The 15,478-nt window shown below is 35.6% G+C and overlaps 1 protein-coding gene across 1 annotated transcript in view; it reads right to left on the bottom strand.

Moving 5' to 3' along the window:
• The window catches only part of LOC126890488 (cingulin), a 374,566-nt gene that overhangs the window by 134,716 nt on the left and 224,372 nt on the right, over positions 1 to 15,478 (bottom strand). The window contains exons 7-8 of the mRNA XM_050659471.1: positions 14,904 to 15,233; positions 2,179 to 2,614 (exon numbers count right to left, since the gene is read on the bottom strand). Coding sequence (XP_050515428.1) covers positions 2,179 to 2,614; positions 14,904 to 15,233 — 766 coding nt within the window. The remainder of the gene's footprint in view (positions 1 to 2,178; positions 2,615 to 14,903; positions 15,234 to 15,478) is intronic.

Raw genomic sequence — 15,478 nt, 5'->3', positions numbered from 1 at the left:
TTTTCAGAAAATTAAATAATCTGGCAACGTCGTTCAAGAACTCGTTTGCGACTTATGATTTTTAACATAATCGAACCCCTTGTTTATTTACTACCATCTTAAGGTTGTTGGCACTGGAAATGTACCTACCTGCACAATAAATTATTTGTTGCTTTCAAATGGGGCATTTGCTATTCTCTGAATTGATTGAGGTTTTGGATTAATGCTCGAAGTTCTACATAAATTATTACTTTTACTTAATCTTTATCTTTTAACTAAACTAGTATTATGTATTTATTAGGCATGTGTTAAATGGCAAGGGTTTTAACTGAATTACATGGTTTAGAGTGAAAATTAAATACAACAGACAACGTTTAATAATTCTAATTTAGTTTTTTACACTATGCTCGGACTACCAGTAATTTGTTTACTTGTGAAATAAAAGCTTGACAATAATTTTTATAAGAAATGTTCAAAGTGAGCTCCACATGCGCGAACACATCATCGATACGACGAATCCAGTTGGTAGTAATGCCATAGTTAACTAAATTATGTCGGATAGTTTCGGCAGCATCAAAAATTCGTTCCCGTAATTCAGCTTCTGTTTGGATTTCATCTCGGTTATCATAAAATAACGATTTCAGATGTCCCCACAAATAAAAATCCAGTACATCGTTCGTGGTGGCCACAGAATGGGGCCATTTCTACCAATCCAACGACGAGGATAACTGATATCCAGAAGATTTTTCACAGCTCTGGTAAAATGTACTGTGGCAACGTCGTGAAGAAACCACATTTCAAGAAGTGTTTGCAAAGGCATGTCTTCAAGAAGTACCGGCAAAACCTTTTACAAGAAATTATGATAAGTCTCGCCATTTAGTGTTCTGGGTAATTCATATGCTCCTATAAAACGATCGTTAATTATTCCTGTCCAAAAATTTATGCTAAATTTTGGTTTAAAATTTGTCCTACGTATTAAATTAGGGTACTCGTCACTACTTATGATGCACTTATGAAAATTATACACACCATTTCTCGTAAAACATGGTTCATCCGCGCATAACACTTTAGATGAAAATTAATCCAATTCAAATGTGCCAGACTATCTCGTAGTGATGAAAAGAAGTCCAGTGGATCCCAAACTCTTTTTTCAGTGCGTCAATAATTTTAACGTCATATAGGATTTTAAGAATGTCGCAAATCATTACCTGACATTTTAGTTAATTCTGATAGTTGTCAGAACATTTATATTTATATAAACATCAATATTTATACAATTATTTGCAAGAATAATAATATTTAAAATATTATAAATAAATATAATATCAACTATCACTATACAATGTCCGAATATATCGATGACATAAAATATTTACGTCGATGAAAAATACTAACCTAGAAATTACTATTGTCATTTTACCATATGATATTGTATAAATTCTGTCACGATCGATTACTTTTGTGTCAAATTATCTTTATTCGCATTCGCATCATTGATTGATTATCTATTTCGAGTATTGTAATCGCCAACCAATTATACATCTATAAGTATAAGTCCGTTTTAATATGCAAATACTTGTCAAGAAATACATAATTTTCTAAGTTCAATGTGTAATAATCACAGAGGTACGTTTCTTTCTGTCACTTCCAACTGTAATGCGTTAGGGAGAATTCAATAATCTGTGAAGCACAGAAAAAAGGGTTTGGGATAATCTGTACATACCCTTTACAAAGTAACGGATATAATATTTGTCTAATACACAAAGTAATAATACACAATTACGCGAAATATCCGGATGTCGGTGATATCAAAGAAAACAAATTGCTGTTTTGTTTGATGTTGAGGTGTAATGTAAACACTAAAGACGCGTGCCGACATGGATATCGGTTTCGTTGATATTTACATTTTATTACTTTACTACTTACTATTTTTTAATTGTGACTGTCTACCTTTAGATTTTTGTATTGCACGTAGTTGCCAGATTTCAATTTGCATACCAATATGTATTTTTGTGTTTTGGTCAAACGGTTGAATTTAGAAAAAACATGTTATGGGACTTTTTTTGCTCTACATGGCTTCTACCCATAATTTTAAGGAACGCACTATTTTCGGGGACACCCTGTATATTTATGTTATAATATTTATATAACAGCACGTTACAGTGCATCACTCAAAATAATAATAAAAATTAAACTCACCTCTCGTTGTAGCTCCTCTTCTTGTATTTCAACCTCCGCAATTTGTCGCTTGATTCTAGATATAACCGATAAAATTTCCTTTTTCTCTTGTTTTAGCTGCTCAAATCTTTTTTTGTCCTCTCCATCATAATCTTTACAATTCAATTTCGAAAATTCTGTATTATCCTTAACATTAACTCCTGCTTCAAGTGTGCGTTCAGTTTTTAAATTTGGGGTAGGTTTTATCGAATCTATATTATCTAAGTTAACTTCTGGAAAATCGAATTTTCCAGACGTGTTGTTAGGGGGGATATCGAAAATATCATGGTCGGGTGGAAACTCTTTGGAGTTGTGGAGATTCTGTCGTAGAATTTGTTCTGCTTCTCTCAGAAGTATTTGTTCAGTTTCCAAAATAGCGAATTTGTTATCGATCACCTCGTTTGCTCCCTTATTGGAACTAAAAATAAAAAATAGATCGATTTTAAATATTTGGCAATTGTATAAAATTATGAAGTTTCATATTAAATATCTAAAACTAATTCGTAATTTAAAGGATTAAATTTTTAATTAGCTGCACTTAAACATCGTATGTCTAGTACTTGAGAGTGGTGGATGTTTCTGTTTGTCAATATATAATCAATAACGGATCTGTGTCCTCCACACACACACACACACATGCTCGTATCAACCCCAGCCCCGGGGAACATGTGTGTTCCAATGGAAAAGTGGAACCCACATGTCCGAAGATCAAACCGGTCACACCCCGTAATGGAGTGGTACCTATCTGACCCCCAAGCTATACCTCCACCCCTCCCCATCGAAGGACATACCGAATGGGGAGGCGTTGATCTTAATGTTACTTTGGATGCCCTGGGTAATGGGACACCCTTTGTATTACTTCATGTGGTTAAGCCACCTGGTTTTAGGGGTAGCTAGAAGAGCTTTTCTCCCTATTAATGACTAAGTTAATTTTTTACTTTACTTTGGACTTGTGTCCTAAAAAAATGTGTTCCGGACATCAAGGCACCAATCTAAATCGGTGTCTTGCTGTCCAGACCGTGTGTGCTCGGTCACTCAGCCGGCGAATTGGCAAAATAAATTTTGTTCTCCTCGACGGCTGAGCGCCCGAAAGGTGTGGCCATCAAGCCCACGTCTGTCGGTACGTGACCTTGATGCTCACATTCCGCGGCTATGGTCCATTTGACCTACCTGAAGGGTACTTAGTGCCTGAAGGGCGACATGTGTTTCGATATTCTGTGGTTATCTCAATTTTTCATTCTTAAGGGTTTCCTCTATATCCAGCTAACTGCGGTCTAGGCCGTCTATGTACCGTTCTTTGGTTTTCGTCGTAGTTAGTCAATTCTCTTAATAATCTGCTAGGATGGTTTCTGATATTGTTAAATATTTCATGTGCTCTTTCGTCTATCATTCTCAGGACTTTCTTTTGTTGCGTATGTCCAAATACGTATCGAATCTGTGTCCTCTTGTATTTTGGAATGTATATTTTTGTTGATCTTTGTGTCTGAAGAACGTATTGTTTATTCGAAATTCGTTCTGAGAGCAAAATTTAATAAGTAGTTCTACATTTTCATTTTTGGTGTCTTCATTGAATCGTTGCTTTATTCCTGGTATAATTATGTTACCGACTCTTGCGTTCATGTCTCCTAAAATGTATATTATCTCATTGGCTGGTATTTCGTCGACTGTTTGTTGAAGCTCGTTATAAGAGTGGAGTCTGTCGACTTCAGGTTTGCAATTTTCTGGGCTATAAACTCCTATAATATTTATTTTTTGCTTCTCTAATTTGATCTTAGTAACTACGATTCTTTCCGATATGTATTGACATTCATATATGTTATCTGCCCATTTTTTGTGTATCATCAAGACCACCCCTTCTTTGGCTCTCGTATTTTTTGGTACACCACTATAGATCAAGAAGTATTCCTTCCCACATCTGTCCTTTCCCTTTCTTTTTTGTTTCCTGGATCGCGCATATCTCTATCTTATTTTCTCCCAGTTCCTTTTCTAACTCCTGGTCTCTGTTGTTCAATGATTTTATATTCCATGTCGCAATTCTGAGTATATTTTTCCTATTCTTTGTCCTGATTCTTGCCGTTTTCGTCATCTGTGTATCCGTCCTGTTCCGAGGCATCCCGTTGGTTCTTTGAGCATTGCTTCATTTTACGATAGGTAGGTTGCTAACGTCGCCTATTAACCCTCCACTTTTATCCGGGCTTGGGACCGGCTGTGATAACTACCAAACTACTCGATGCACCCGATAGTTGTCCCTGGATAGTTATCCCAGGCAGTGTTTAAGTTTAAGTGCAGCTAATATTGAAAGCGATAACAACCTTCTAGTACTTGGAAAAATCAGAATAGAGCTACAAAGAAACAGGAAAGAAGACCCTGTTGTATGTGAGACAAGAATAAAGGTAGAACAGCTACGAGACTTGTCAACACGAGATCTATACCAGAGAAGACTGCAAAAAGTACTGAATGAAAACTACATTACAACGGATGAAGACATAGAAGAAAGTTGGAGGAAGATCAGAGATAATATCAAAATGGCAGCAACGGAAGCTCTTGGAGAACGTAAGATAAGTAAACATATACGAAAGAAAAGGAGAACTCCATGGTTCTGTGAAGAAATAAAAATAAAATGCCCAGAAAAAAGAAAATCTACCTAGAATACAAGTCCAAAAGAACGAGACAAACATATGAAGAATATAAAAGAGTACGAAATGAATTAAACTCAATAGTAAGAAGGAAGAAAACAGCACATTGGGAAGCATTTTCAAAAGAGATGAAGCACGACTTTTATGGGATGCAAAAGGAAATGTGGAAAATGATAAGAGGTCAAAGAGCAGAGATGAAGGAATTGATAGAAGTAAAACATATTGATACAAATAAATGGACAACTTACCTAAAAAACCTCTATCAAACAGCTAATCACAAAGAACTGGAAAAACCAGGATTAGAATCGGATGAAAAAACAGGAATTAAAGGGGGAGATATAAAGAACGCCTTAAAAAAGATGAAAAATCGAAAAGCTCCTGGAAAAGATGGAATAGCTAATGAAATTTTAAAATACGGAGGAGATAGACTTCACAAAGAACTGAATATCCTTATAAGTAAAATAATAAATACAGGAAGAATTCCAGAAGAATGGAGAACCACTCAAATGATAGCGTTATTTAAGAAAGGTGATAGGGCAGACCCCAGTAACTATAGAGGGATAAATTTACTGAGCACTATACTGAAACTCACAACAAAAATACTTATGGAGAAAATAATGGCGTGCATAAATATATCGGATGAACAACAAGGATTTAGAAGTGGAAGATCATGTAACGATGCAGTTTTGTGATAAGGCAAATAGCGGAGAAATCATTAGAACATAACATTTTCTGTTTCACAGACCTAGAGAAAGCGTTTTATAGAATCCAATTAAAAGATGTGATACACCTACTACATGACAAAAATTTACCACTGAATATCATAAAACTGATAGAAAACATATATGTAAGAAATAAAATAGAAATGAAAGTCAATGGAATAATAACATAACCCATAGAAACAAACACAGGAATCAGGCAAGGAGATTCACTAAGCCCTCTACTGTTTAACATAATCTTGGATGCAATAATAAAACAAGTGAAGAAAAAAAAGAGGGTACAAAATGGGCAATAGAGAGATAAAAATACTCTGTTACGCTGATGACACCGTGTTAGTAGCAGAGTGCGAAGACGACCTACAAAGATTATTGCACGAGTTCAACATTAACGCAAAAGAAATGAATATGAAAATATCAGCCCAAAAAACAAAAAGCTTAGTAATTGCCAAAGAACCAATAAGAAAAAAATTGGAGTTAGACAATCAAATTATACAACAAGTAATGACTTTCAAATATCTGGGAATTATTCTATCAGCCGACAACAATATCGAAGATAAGGTAAAAGAACAAATAATTAAAGCCCGTAGAACGGCCGGATGCCTAAACGACACAATTTGGAAAAACGAACACCTAAGATTGGAAACAAAGGCCCGAATTTATAAGTCAATTATTAGGCCAGTTATGACTTACACGGCCGAAACAAGACCAGATACAAGCAAAACACGAAGACATCTGGAAACCAACGAAATGAAGATCTTAAGAAGGATTGCTGGAAAAGGACTACAGGATAGGGTAAGAAGTGAGGAAATCAGACACATATGTGGGGTAGACAATATAAATACCTGGGTAAAGAACAGAAAAGAAGAGTGGAATGAGCACATAATCAGGATGTCTGAATCAAGAATAGTAAGAATAGCCAGGGACAAGTCACCGTTAGGCAGGAGAAGTATAGGACGCTCAAGGAAAAGATGGAATGACAACTTAGGGGAAGAATGAAAGGCACCGTTGAAGAAAAACAGGCAGTACTGCCTATACAGGGTGTCCCAGACTAATTTAGCCAGGCTATATCTCTTAAACAAATAGAGATTTTCGAATGGGACAAAAACTGATCTATTCCATTTGTAATACACTGTTATATGGCGTAGAAAAAATCATCCCCTAAATATTCATCCCTTAGTTACAACCCCTAACTTTAATTTTTTTAATAGCACCCTGTACATTTTTTTATAGTTTTGGATGTGGTCTTCGATCGTCTATTCAACACATTTTTTAAAAATAAAATCGGCTCGTAAATGATCAAGAAAATATCAGTTTAATTTTGTTAATTATGTGTTCCAGACTAATTTATCCAGGCTATATTTCTTAAAAGAATAAAGATTTTCGAATGGCACAAAGACTGATCTATTCCATTTGTAATACACTTTAATATGGTGTAGAAAAAAATCATCCCCTACATATTCATCCCTTAGTTACAGGGTGCTATTTAAAAATTAAAGTTAAGGGTTGTAACTAAGGGATGAATATTTAGGGGATGATTTTTTTTCTACGCCATATTAAAGTGTATTACAAATGGAATAGATTAGTTTTTGTCCCATTCGAAAATCTTTATTCGTTTAAGAAATATAGCCTGGATAAATTAGTCTGGGACACATAATTATCAAAAATAAACTGATATTTTTCTTGATTACTTACTAACCGATTTTATTTTCAAAAAATGTGTTGAATAGACGATCGAAGACCACATCCAAAACTTTAAAAAAATGTACAGGGTGCTATTAAAAAAATTAAAGTTAGGGGTTGTAACTAAGGGATGAATATTTAGGGGATGATTTTTTCTACGCCATATTACAGTGTATTACAAATGGAATAGATCAGTTTTTGTCCCATTCGAAAATCTCTATTCGTTTAAGAGATATAGCCTGGCTAAATTAGTCTGGGACACCCTGTATAAAAGAAGAAGAAATTTTTAATTAACTGAAAACTACAACTATTTGATTCCACCCAATACAATGGAATAAAAAATATAGTGGAGGATTAAAAGAATATAAAATAAATTTTAAATTTGGCTAAATTTTTGTTTATGATGATGGTACATTATTTTTAGTTTATATTTTCAGACGTTTTTATAGAGAAGCCCAAAAAACTTTATGATACATTTTGTTTTCACCAAATTTTGAAAAAATGTGAAAACATTGAATTATGAAACTTAAACACAACTCCTCCGTCATTATACCAGGTAGAATGACAAACGAGGTGTCGAATGAAAGCCAATCCAAGGATGGTACTAAAAGTGAGAAATTTGACCTAGGACTTCCTTTTTTAGAAATACAACCGGAAGTACTGTTTTAGAGTCACCAAAATAGTACAAGCGATATATTATTCGACGCGCCTTAACAAGACCAGAAAAGATATATACTTGCGGTTTTATGACTGTCTGTCCCTATAGCCGTCCATCCGCGAATATAACTTCTCCGATATTAATACAGATAGAATGACAAATGAGGTGTTGAATGAAAGTTTATAACCCAAGGATGGTATTATTTATTTAAAGTTGCAACCAAAAGTATCTTTTTCCTTGAATCTTTCTCTGCATAATCAATTAGAGCAAGTTGAATCTCTCTCCACGTGTAATATGTCCGAGATATCCTAATTTTCTTGTTTTGATGGTATTTAAGATTTCCATTTCTTTATTCATCTTTCTCAGAACCTCTTTGTTTGTGACGTGTTCTGTTCACGATATTTTAGGAATTCTTCTGTGCACCCACAGCTCGAATGATTCTATTTTTTTCGTTGATGCCGCATTCAAGGTCAAAGCTTCCATTCCATAAAACAAACTTGAGAAAACGTAGCACCTAGCCAACCTAACTCTTATCTCCAACTTCAAATCTCTAGTGCAGAGCACTTTTCTCACTTTGTTAACATTTACTCTAGCCTTTTCTATTCTGATTTTGATTTTCTGGAAGTAATCATCTGTGGATATGATCATTGTTCCAAAATATGTATATTGGTCAATTCGTTCGACATTGGATATATCATAGTCGCAGAAATAGTACATGTGACATATCAGTCGAAACGTATTGAAAAGTCGAGTTTGAATCTTTAGTTTCGGTGTTGAAGTCGGTTCCGTTTAAACAATTATGACCGAAAGTTTAGTAAAAATGACTCAAAATTAGTGAACTTATTTATCGTATGGCATAGATACAATAAGAACACATACAAATAAGAAAAATTAGTGAAAACTTTGGATAAAAACCTAGAACTTACGAAGTCCAATTACTAGTTTATTTATCTGTTACATTGCTTTTGATACGAGTATAGTTAGGAACTCCTAGATTACTTTTCAGGGACTGGGAAGAAATGAATCAATCTGTCATCCGTTGATTTCAGGAGGTTTCTGGCCCGAAAAACTAGCATCAGATTATAGATTAGGAGCCGGTATAGGTGAAATTTGTTTATCATTTTAGGCACAATAAAAGCCTATAACTTAGTGGCGCATCAAACTTTCCATATATGGAGGGGATAAATAAATTAAAAGCTACCCTCCCTCACTCCCAGAATGATTTTTTTTTCATTTTTTTAAGTTATATGTGATTAATAAATAAGACTCCGTGTAATTTTAATCCACCAACCCCTTCCCCCCTCTCCCACCGTCAAACTTCATTTCTCGTTTTTAGTTTTGTTTTTAGGAGTGATGCAATCATTTTAAAAAAAAAATCACAGGCATAGCTGAGGCTTTTATAAAATATTTGTATTTTTTATAGATCCGTAGCATTGTTTATTTACACAATGGTCTAGTTATACAATGTCCGTAGGTTGAGTGTCCATAACCTCAGAAAGTTTTTTAATTTTTTTACCCACCACGGGGTGGTGAGTTAAAATTACGCGTATTAGTCTTAGTTTTTAATCACACAGAACTTAAAAAAATGAACAACATTGAATTCTGTGAGTGAGGGAGGGTAGCTTTTAATTTATTTATCACGTCCATAAGTTGAAAGTTTGATGCGCCACTGTCGACGCATGTGCCTAAAATGGTTAGCAAATTTCACCTCTACCGACTCCTAGTCTATTAGGGCCTCTTGTCTATAAGTTATGAATTTGTTAAAATTCACTATATTTATGTATTTACTATATTTATTCGCACATTATAACTATATAAATGTTGCCTTCCTCTTCTTCAAGTGCCCTGTCCGTTGCGAACGTTAGCTATTAACATGAAAATTCTGATCTTGCTTGCGGCAATTCTGAATAGGTCGACTGATGTGAGCCCGAATGGTCTAAGAGCTAGCAACGTTTTCGAGAAACTATTTTAAGACAGCTGATTTTTTCATATATTGTTCCCTATGCTTCCTCGAACACCGTACCGGCCATCTGGCTGCTGATACAGGTTGCGTTCATGACTGCGCAGCACACCTGTACAGGTAAATACAAAATCAGGGTGATTGATTAGTATGCTAAAGCGTAGTAGATCCGCTATAGTAATATATAGCAATAAAAGTTAATAACAAAACTTGTAGCCAACTTTGAACTTCACATTACAAAATTAGTTAGAATGTTACAGGGTGTTCGATATCATAGTGGCAGACCAAACGTATGTTTTTTAAATGGACACCCTATATTTTATTTTATATTCGAAGTCCTGTTAACTTCTCCATCACAAAAATATAAAGGTTTGTTATGTTATACAGGGTATTTACAAAGTTATAACCAATGTTCTACGAAAATCGTATTAAGTTCAGCTCCCTGTATAAATAAAAATAAGCACAACAGCAATGGTTTATTGGTGCCATATTTTTTTGTTGATTGTCAAAATTTATAAAAATGGTTGATATTGCTAATTTTCTTTATATCGAATACGACATGATGAGTCAAAACGCAAGTACATTGTTTTCTCAGTAATTTTAAATAGAACACCTTGCTCTGAAAAATGAAAATATCTCTAACAAATTTAGGCATAGGGAATATTATAAAAAAAATAAAGTACGGTATTGATACTTTTCGATGGTGATATAAAATACAGGGTGTTCCATTTAACATTTCTAAGAAAAGAATGTACTTGCGTTTTGACTCACCCTGTATTCGATAAGGAAAATTAGCATAATCAACCGTTTTTATAAATTTTGACAATCAACAAAACCATTGCCGTTAGGCTTATTTTTATTTATACAGGGAGCTGAACTTGTTACGTTTTTCATAAAAAATTGGTTATAACTTTGTAAAAGCCCTATAATACAACATAACAAACCTTTATATTTTTGTGATGGGAAAGTTAAGAGAATTTTGAATATAAAATAAAATATAGGGTGTTCCATTTAAAAAACATAAGTTTGGTTTGCCACTATATTATCGAACACTCTGTAACATTCTAACTAATTTCGTAATGTAAAGCTGAAAGTTGGCTACAATTTTTGTTATCAACTTTTATTGCTATCTATTACTATAGCGGATCTACTGAGTTTTGTCACACTCATCAATCACCCTGTATATTGAATTTAAATTATTTTAGGACGAAACATTTTTTTGTCATTACTTTTTAAACCACAAAAATGTCTTGCAATTATAGTTCATATTTCTAATAATGTTTAAAAAGTAATATTAAAATATTTTTCGTCTTATAATAATTTTAAATTCGATATGTTTACCTGTACAAATGTGCTGCGCAGTAATGAACGCAACCCAGCCAGATGGCCGGTACGGTGTTCGAGGAAGCATAGGGAATAATATATTAAAAAACCAGTTGTCTTAAAATATTTTTTTCCAACGTTGCTAGCTCTTGGTCCAGAACCACTTCCGCAGATTTTGGAGCCATGAGTGTCTTCTCCTGCCTGGCCTTCGCTTACTGCCTATTTTCCCCTGGACAATCAATTGCAGTAGACGGTACTTATCGTGTCTCAATATGTGGCCTAGATACTCAAGTTTTTTTGTTTAATTGTGCTCACGATTTTTTTCTCTTTTCCGATTCTGTGGATTACATCATGTTGGTGACATGTCCGGTCCAGGATATACGAAGAATGCGTCGGTACCCCCACATTTTGAATGCTTCTAGTTTTTTCGTGAGCGTCTCTGTCAGCGTCCAGGCCTCCACACCATACAGTAAGATCGGAAAAATGTAGCATTTAACTAGACGTAGTCTTTTGACAATTTCAGTAAGTGAAGATGGAATGTGTAGCGATCCGACTCACGCTCGGCGCCATCTCGGTTCCGGGTCGGATGGTGTGAAATTTGCTACCGGCTGCCAAGGTGTGAGGGACCAGGCACCTGGCAGAAATTGTGCGACTGAATCCAAATTTTCATTTAATTTAAGAAAATGTCAGCGAATTGGTACATGGAACGTCCAGGGACTGATCCAAAACCCTGGAAAGTTACACATAATTGAAAAAGAAATGGCCGACCACAATCTTTCGGTACTGGGACTCTCTGAAACTCACTGGAGAGGTAAAGGGCATTTTAAAACAACTGCTGGCAACGTCGTCTATTTTTCAGGCCCAGATAACAAAAGTACAAATGGAGTCGCAATAATTGTACCCTCTAAACTTAACGACTGCGTAATTGGATATAATACTATTGATGACAGGATAATATCCCTTAAAATGAGAATATCCACCAATACCCTACACCTTGTCCAGGTATACGCTCCTACAACAGCTACACAAGAAGAAGACATCAACAGGTTCTATGGTCGTCTAGAAGAAACTGTTCGCGCTCTTCCGAATCGTGAACTCATCATAATTCTAGGAGATTTTAACGCCAAAGTGGGGTCATCTAATGAAAATATTGAAGGAGTGCTGGGCAAAAATGGACTGGGACAGAGAAATGAGAATGGCGACCGTCTAGTGAAGTTCTGTGTAGAACAACATCTTACAATTACAAACACGTTATATCAACATCATCCACGGAGATTATACACATGGCGCAGCCCAGATGGACGAACAAGGAATCAAATAGACTACATCCTAATGAGATCAAGATGGAAGTCGTCGGCCATCAACTGTAAAACATATCCTGGCGCAGACTGTGGAAGCGATCATCAACTCCTGATATTGAACGTTCGACTTCGTTTTAAAGTTCCCAAAAGAAGACCCCAGAGAAAAGTCATGTCTCTAAATCCATCAAAAATCAATGACTTCCAACACAACCTACAAGAAGCTCTCTCTTTAGAACAAGTAGATAGTGACCCTGAGAGCACTTGGATTTATTTCAAAGATAAGGTAATCGACGCTGCAAAAGACTGTGAGGCAGCGGTTTCCACTGGTCGTAAGCCATGGATATCCGAGTGGACTGTGATTCAACGCAGAAAAGAACACAAAACTAGACACGGAACAAACGATGAATACAGAGCGTTATCGAAAGAAATCAAAAAACAGTGCCGCAAAGACAAAGCTGATTACATCTCTCAAATATGCAGAGAGATAGAGGAACATGGCTGTCGAAATGAACCGAGGGATTTATTCCAGAAGATCAAGTTCCTTACCAGAGAATTTAAACCTCAAACGTGGTCTGTAATAGATAAGAAAGGTAATCTAAAGACCGATACTGACGAAATATTGGAAACATGGCGAAACTACTGTGACGAGCTATATAAAAATAACGAGGTATCAGCAGAACATCAGTGGCCCTCTTACTACCCTAGAGAACCTACTGTCTTACTCGCTGAAGTCAAAGATGCAATTAAATCACTAAAGAGAAATAAATCCCCAGGCATTGATTCAATACCATGTGAAATACTACAGTTACTAGGTGACAAAGGAATACATATCATCCATTCTATCTGTGTCGCTGTTTGGAATTCAGGAAAATGGCCATCTGATTGGTGCACCTCAATTATATCCCGCTACACAAAAAAGGAACTACTACCAGATGTGAAAACTACCGCACACTGTCACTAATAACACATGCTAGTAAAATCTTGTTGCATATCATCAAAAACAGATTAAAAACCTATCTACATTACCAAATACCTCAGGAACAAGCGGGATTTGTAAATGGTAAAGGTACAAGGGAACAAATCCTGAACCTGAGACAACTTATTGAAAAGTCTAGAGATTTTCAAGTACCTATGATTATATGCTTCGTTGACTACCAAAAGGCATTTGATTGTGTAAGCTGGATAAATCTGTGGTCAATTTTAATAGAAATGGTCGCACCAATGCACCTGGTGACACTTATTAAAAATCTGTACCAGTCTAATATAGCGACAGTACGACTAGATCAGAAGTTCTCAAACCAATTCAAGACCGAGAGAGGTGTTAGACAAGGATGCGTGTTGTCACCTGACCTATTTAATATTTATGGTGAACATGTCATGAGGATGGTTTTAGAAGGATGGGCCGGTGGAGTAACAGTAGCCGGTAGGAAAATCTCCAATTTGAGATTTGCTGATGACACTACACTTATAGCAGCAAATGAGCAAGAAATGTTTGATCTTCTGCGAAGAGTTGAGCACGAAAGCAATAAAGTTGGTCTGAAAATCAATAAAGCTAAGAAAAAAATAATGGTGGTCGACAGATTCGACACTATTCAACCGACTAACATGTTACAGGAATACCAGATAGTAAACACATTTGTCTATCTCGGGTCTAGTATAACTAACGATGGCAACTGTGAAGCAGAAGTTCGGAGACGTATTGGTATGGCAAAAAATGCGATGAGTCGCCTAACTAAAGTTTGGAAAGACATATCTATCTCTCAAAATATCAAGATGAGACTGGTGAATGCCCTTGTATTCTCAATATTTTTATACGGAGCAGAGACTTGGACCCTTCGCGCATGCGAGCGCCAAAAAATTGATGCCTTTGAGATGTGGTGCTGGAGAAGAATGCTGCGCATACCATGGACAGCTCATAGGACAAACGTTTCTATTCTAAACCAACTCAATATTAAAAAAAGGCTGTCCACAATATGTCTGCAACAAATTCTGCAATTCTTTGGTCACGTGGTTCGCAGAGGTGACGACAGTTTGGAGAGATTAATCGTTTCTGGAAACGTTCCGGGGAGAAGATCAAGAGGACGATCACCAACTAGATGGTCCGACCAAATAAAGAATTCAGCTGGAAACTCATTCTGCGAAGCTCTTAGAGCAGCTGAAGATAGAGACCAATGGAGAAACACTATTAGGGATATTGGAAGAAATCACGATCCTCAGTAATGGGGAAACGACAAGAGAGAGAGAGTCTTAGGGAAAGAGATAAATTTTTGCTTATGAGGAGGTCCTTCATATTATTAAAATGAAATGTTGCCTAGGTAACTAAAACGCCAGTGTGTTCTTATTTTCGACAAAACTGAAAATGTCAAGTAATATAAACGAATCATAACATTTCGCGGTATTGGTTAACATTACTATCACTGATTTACTTACTGTTCTTTGTTAGTCGTAATAAACGTTTTAATTCTAGTCCGTGGAGAAGGTGGATACGGCCCAGGATGATTTTGTTGGGCGTACACATTTTCATACGGGCTCTTTCTCTCTACAACTCGAAACTCTTGCTCAGGCGTCTTCAGTTCAACATTTTCGTAATATGTGCGGGTCGAACCAGGTGTATCTTCAAAATTATGGTGTTTGGACTGTTTAATGAGTTCATTATGTAATATATCGAGAGGAGATGAGGGCGGTGTAGAACTGTAGCTTGGAGAAGGAGGTGCGTATTGTCCCCTCTTGTCCCGTGGTAGAGATCCATTCGTTTTTATTCTAAAAATACATATTTTTCAATTAAGTTGAAAACTAAATATAATGCACAATATATTATAGGTTGTATATAATAGCTGGTGTATTTTATAATAGCTTATAATAATGATCTGTATTGTAATGAACATTTTAAAATTTCCAATTGAAGTAGGTATACTCAAATAACTTTAAGAAATTTTAGAGAATTTGAGAAGTTTTTAGGAGCTGATAAACTCTTAATAAAGGTTAATGTAGCTTAATACAGAATA

This window comes from Diabrotica virgifera, chromosome 8 (genome assembly GCF_917563875.1).
Source record: "Diabrotica virgifera virgifera chromosome 8, PGI_DIABVI_V3a".
Lineage (NCBI taxonomy): Eukaryota > Metazoa > Arthropoda > Insecta > Coleoptera > Chrysomelidae > Diabrotica > Diabrotica virgifera.
The sequence above is the reverse complement of the archived record's forward strand: the minus strand, read 5'-3'. Positions and strand labels throughout refer to the sequence as shown.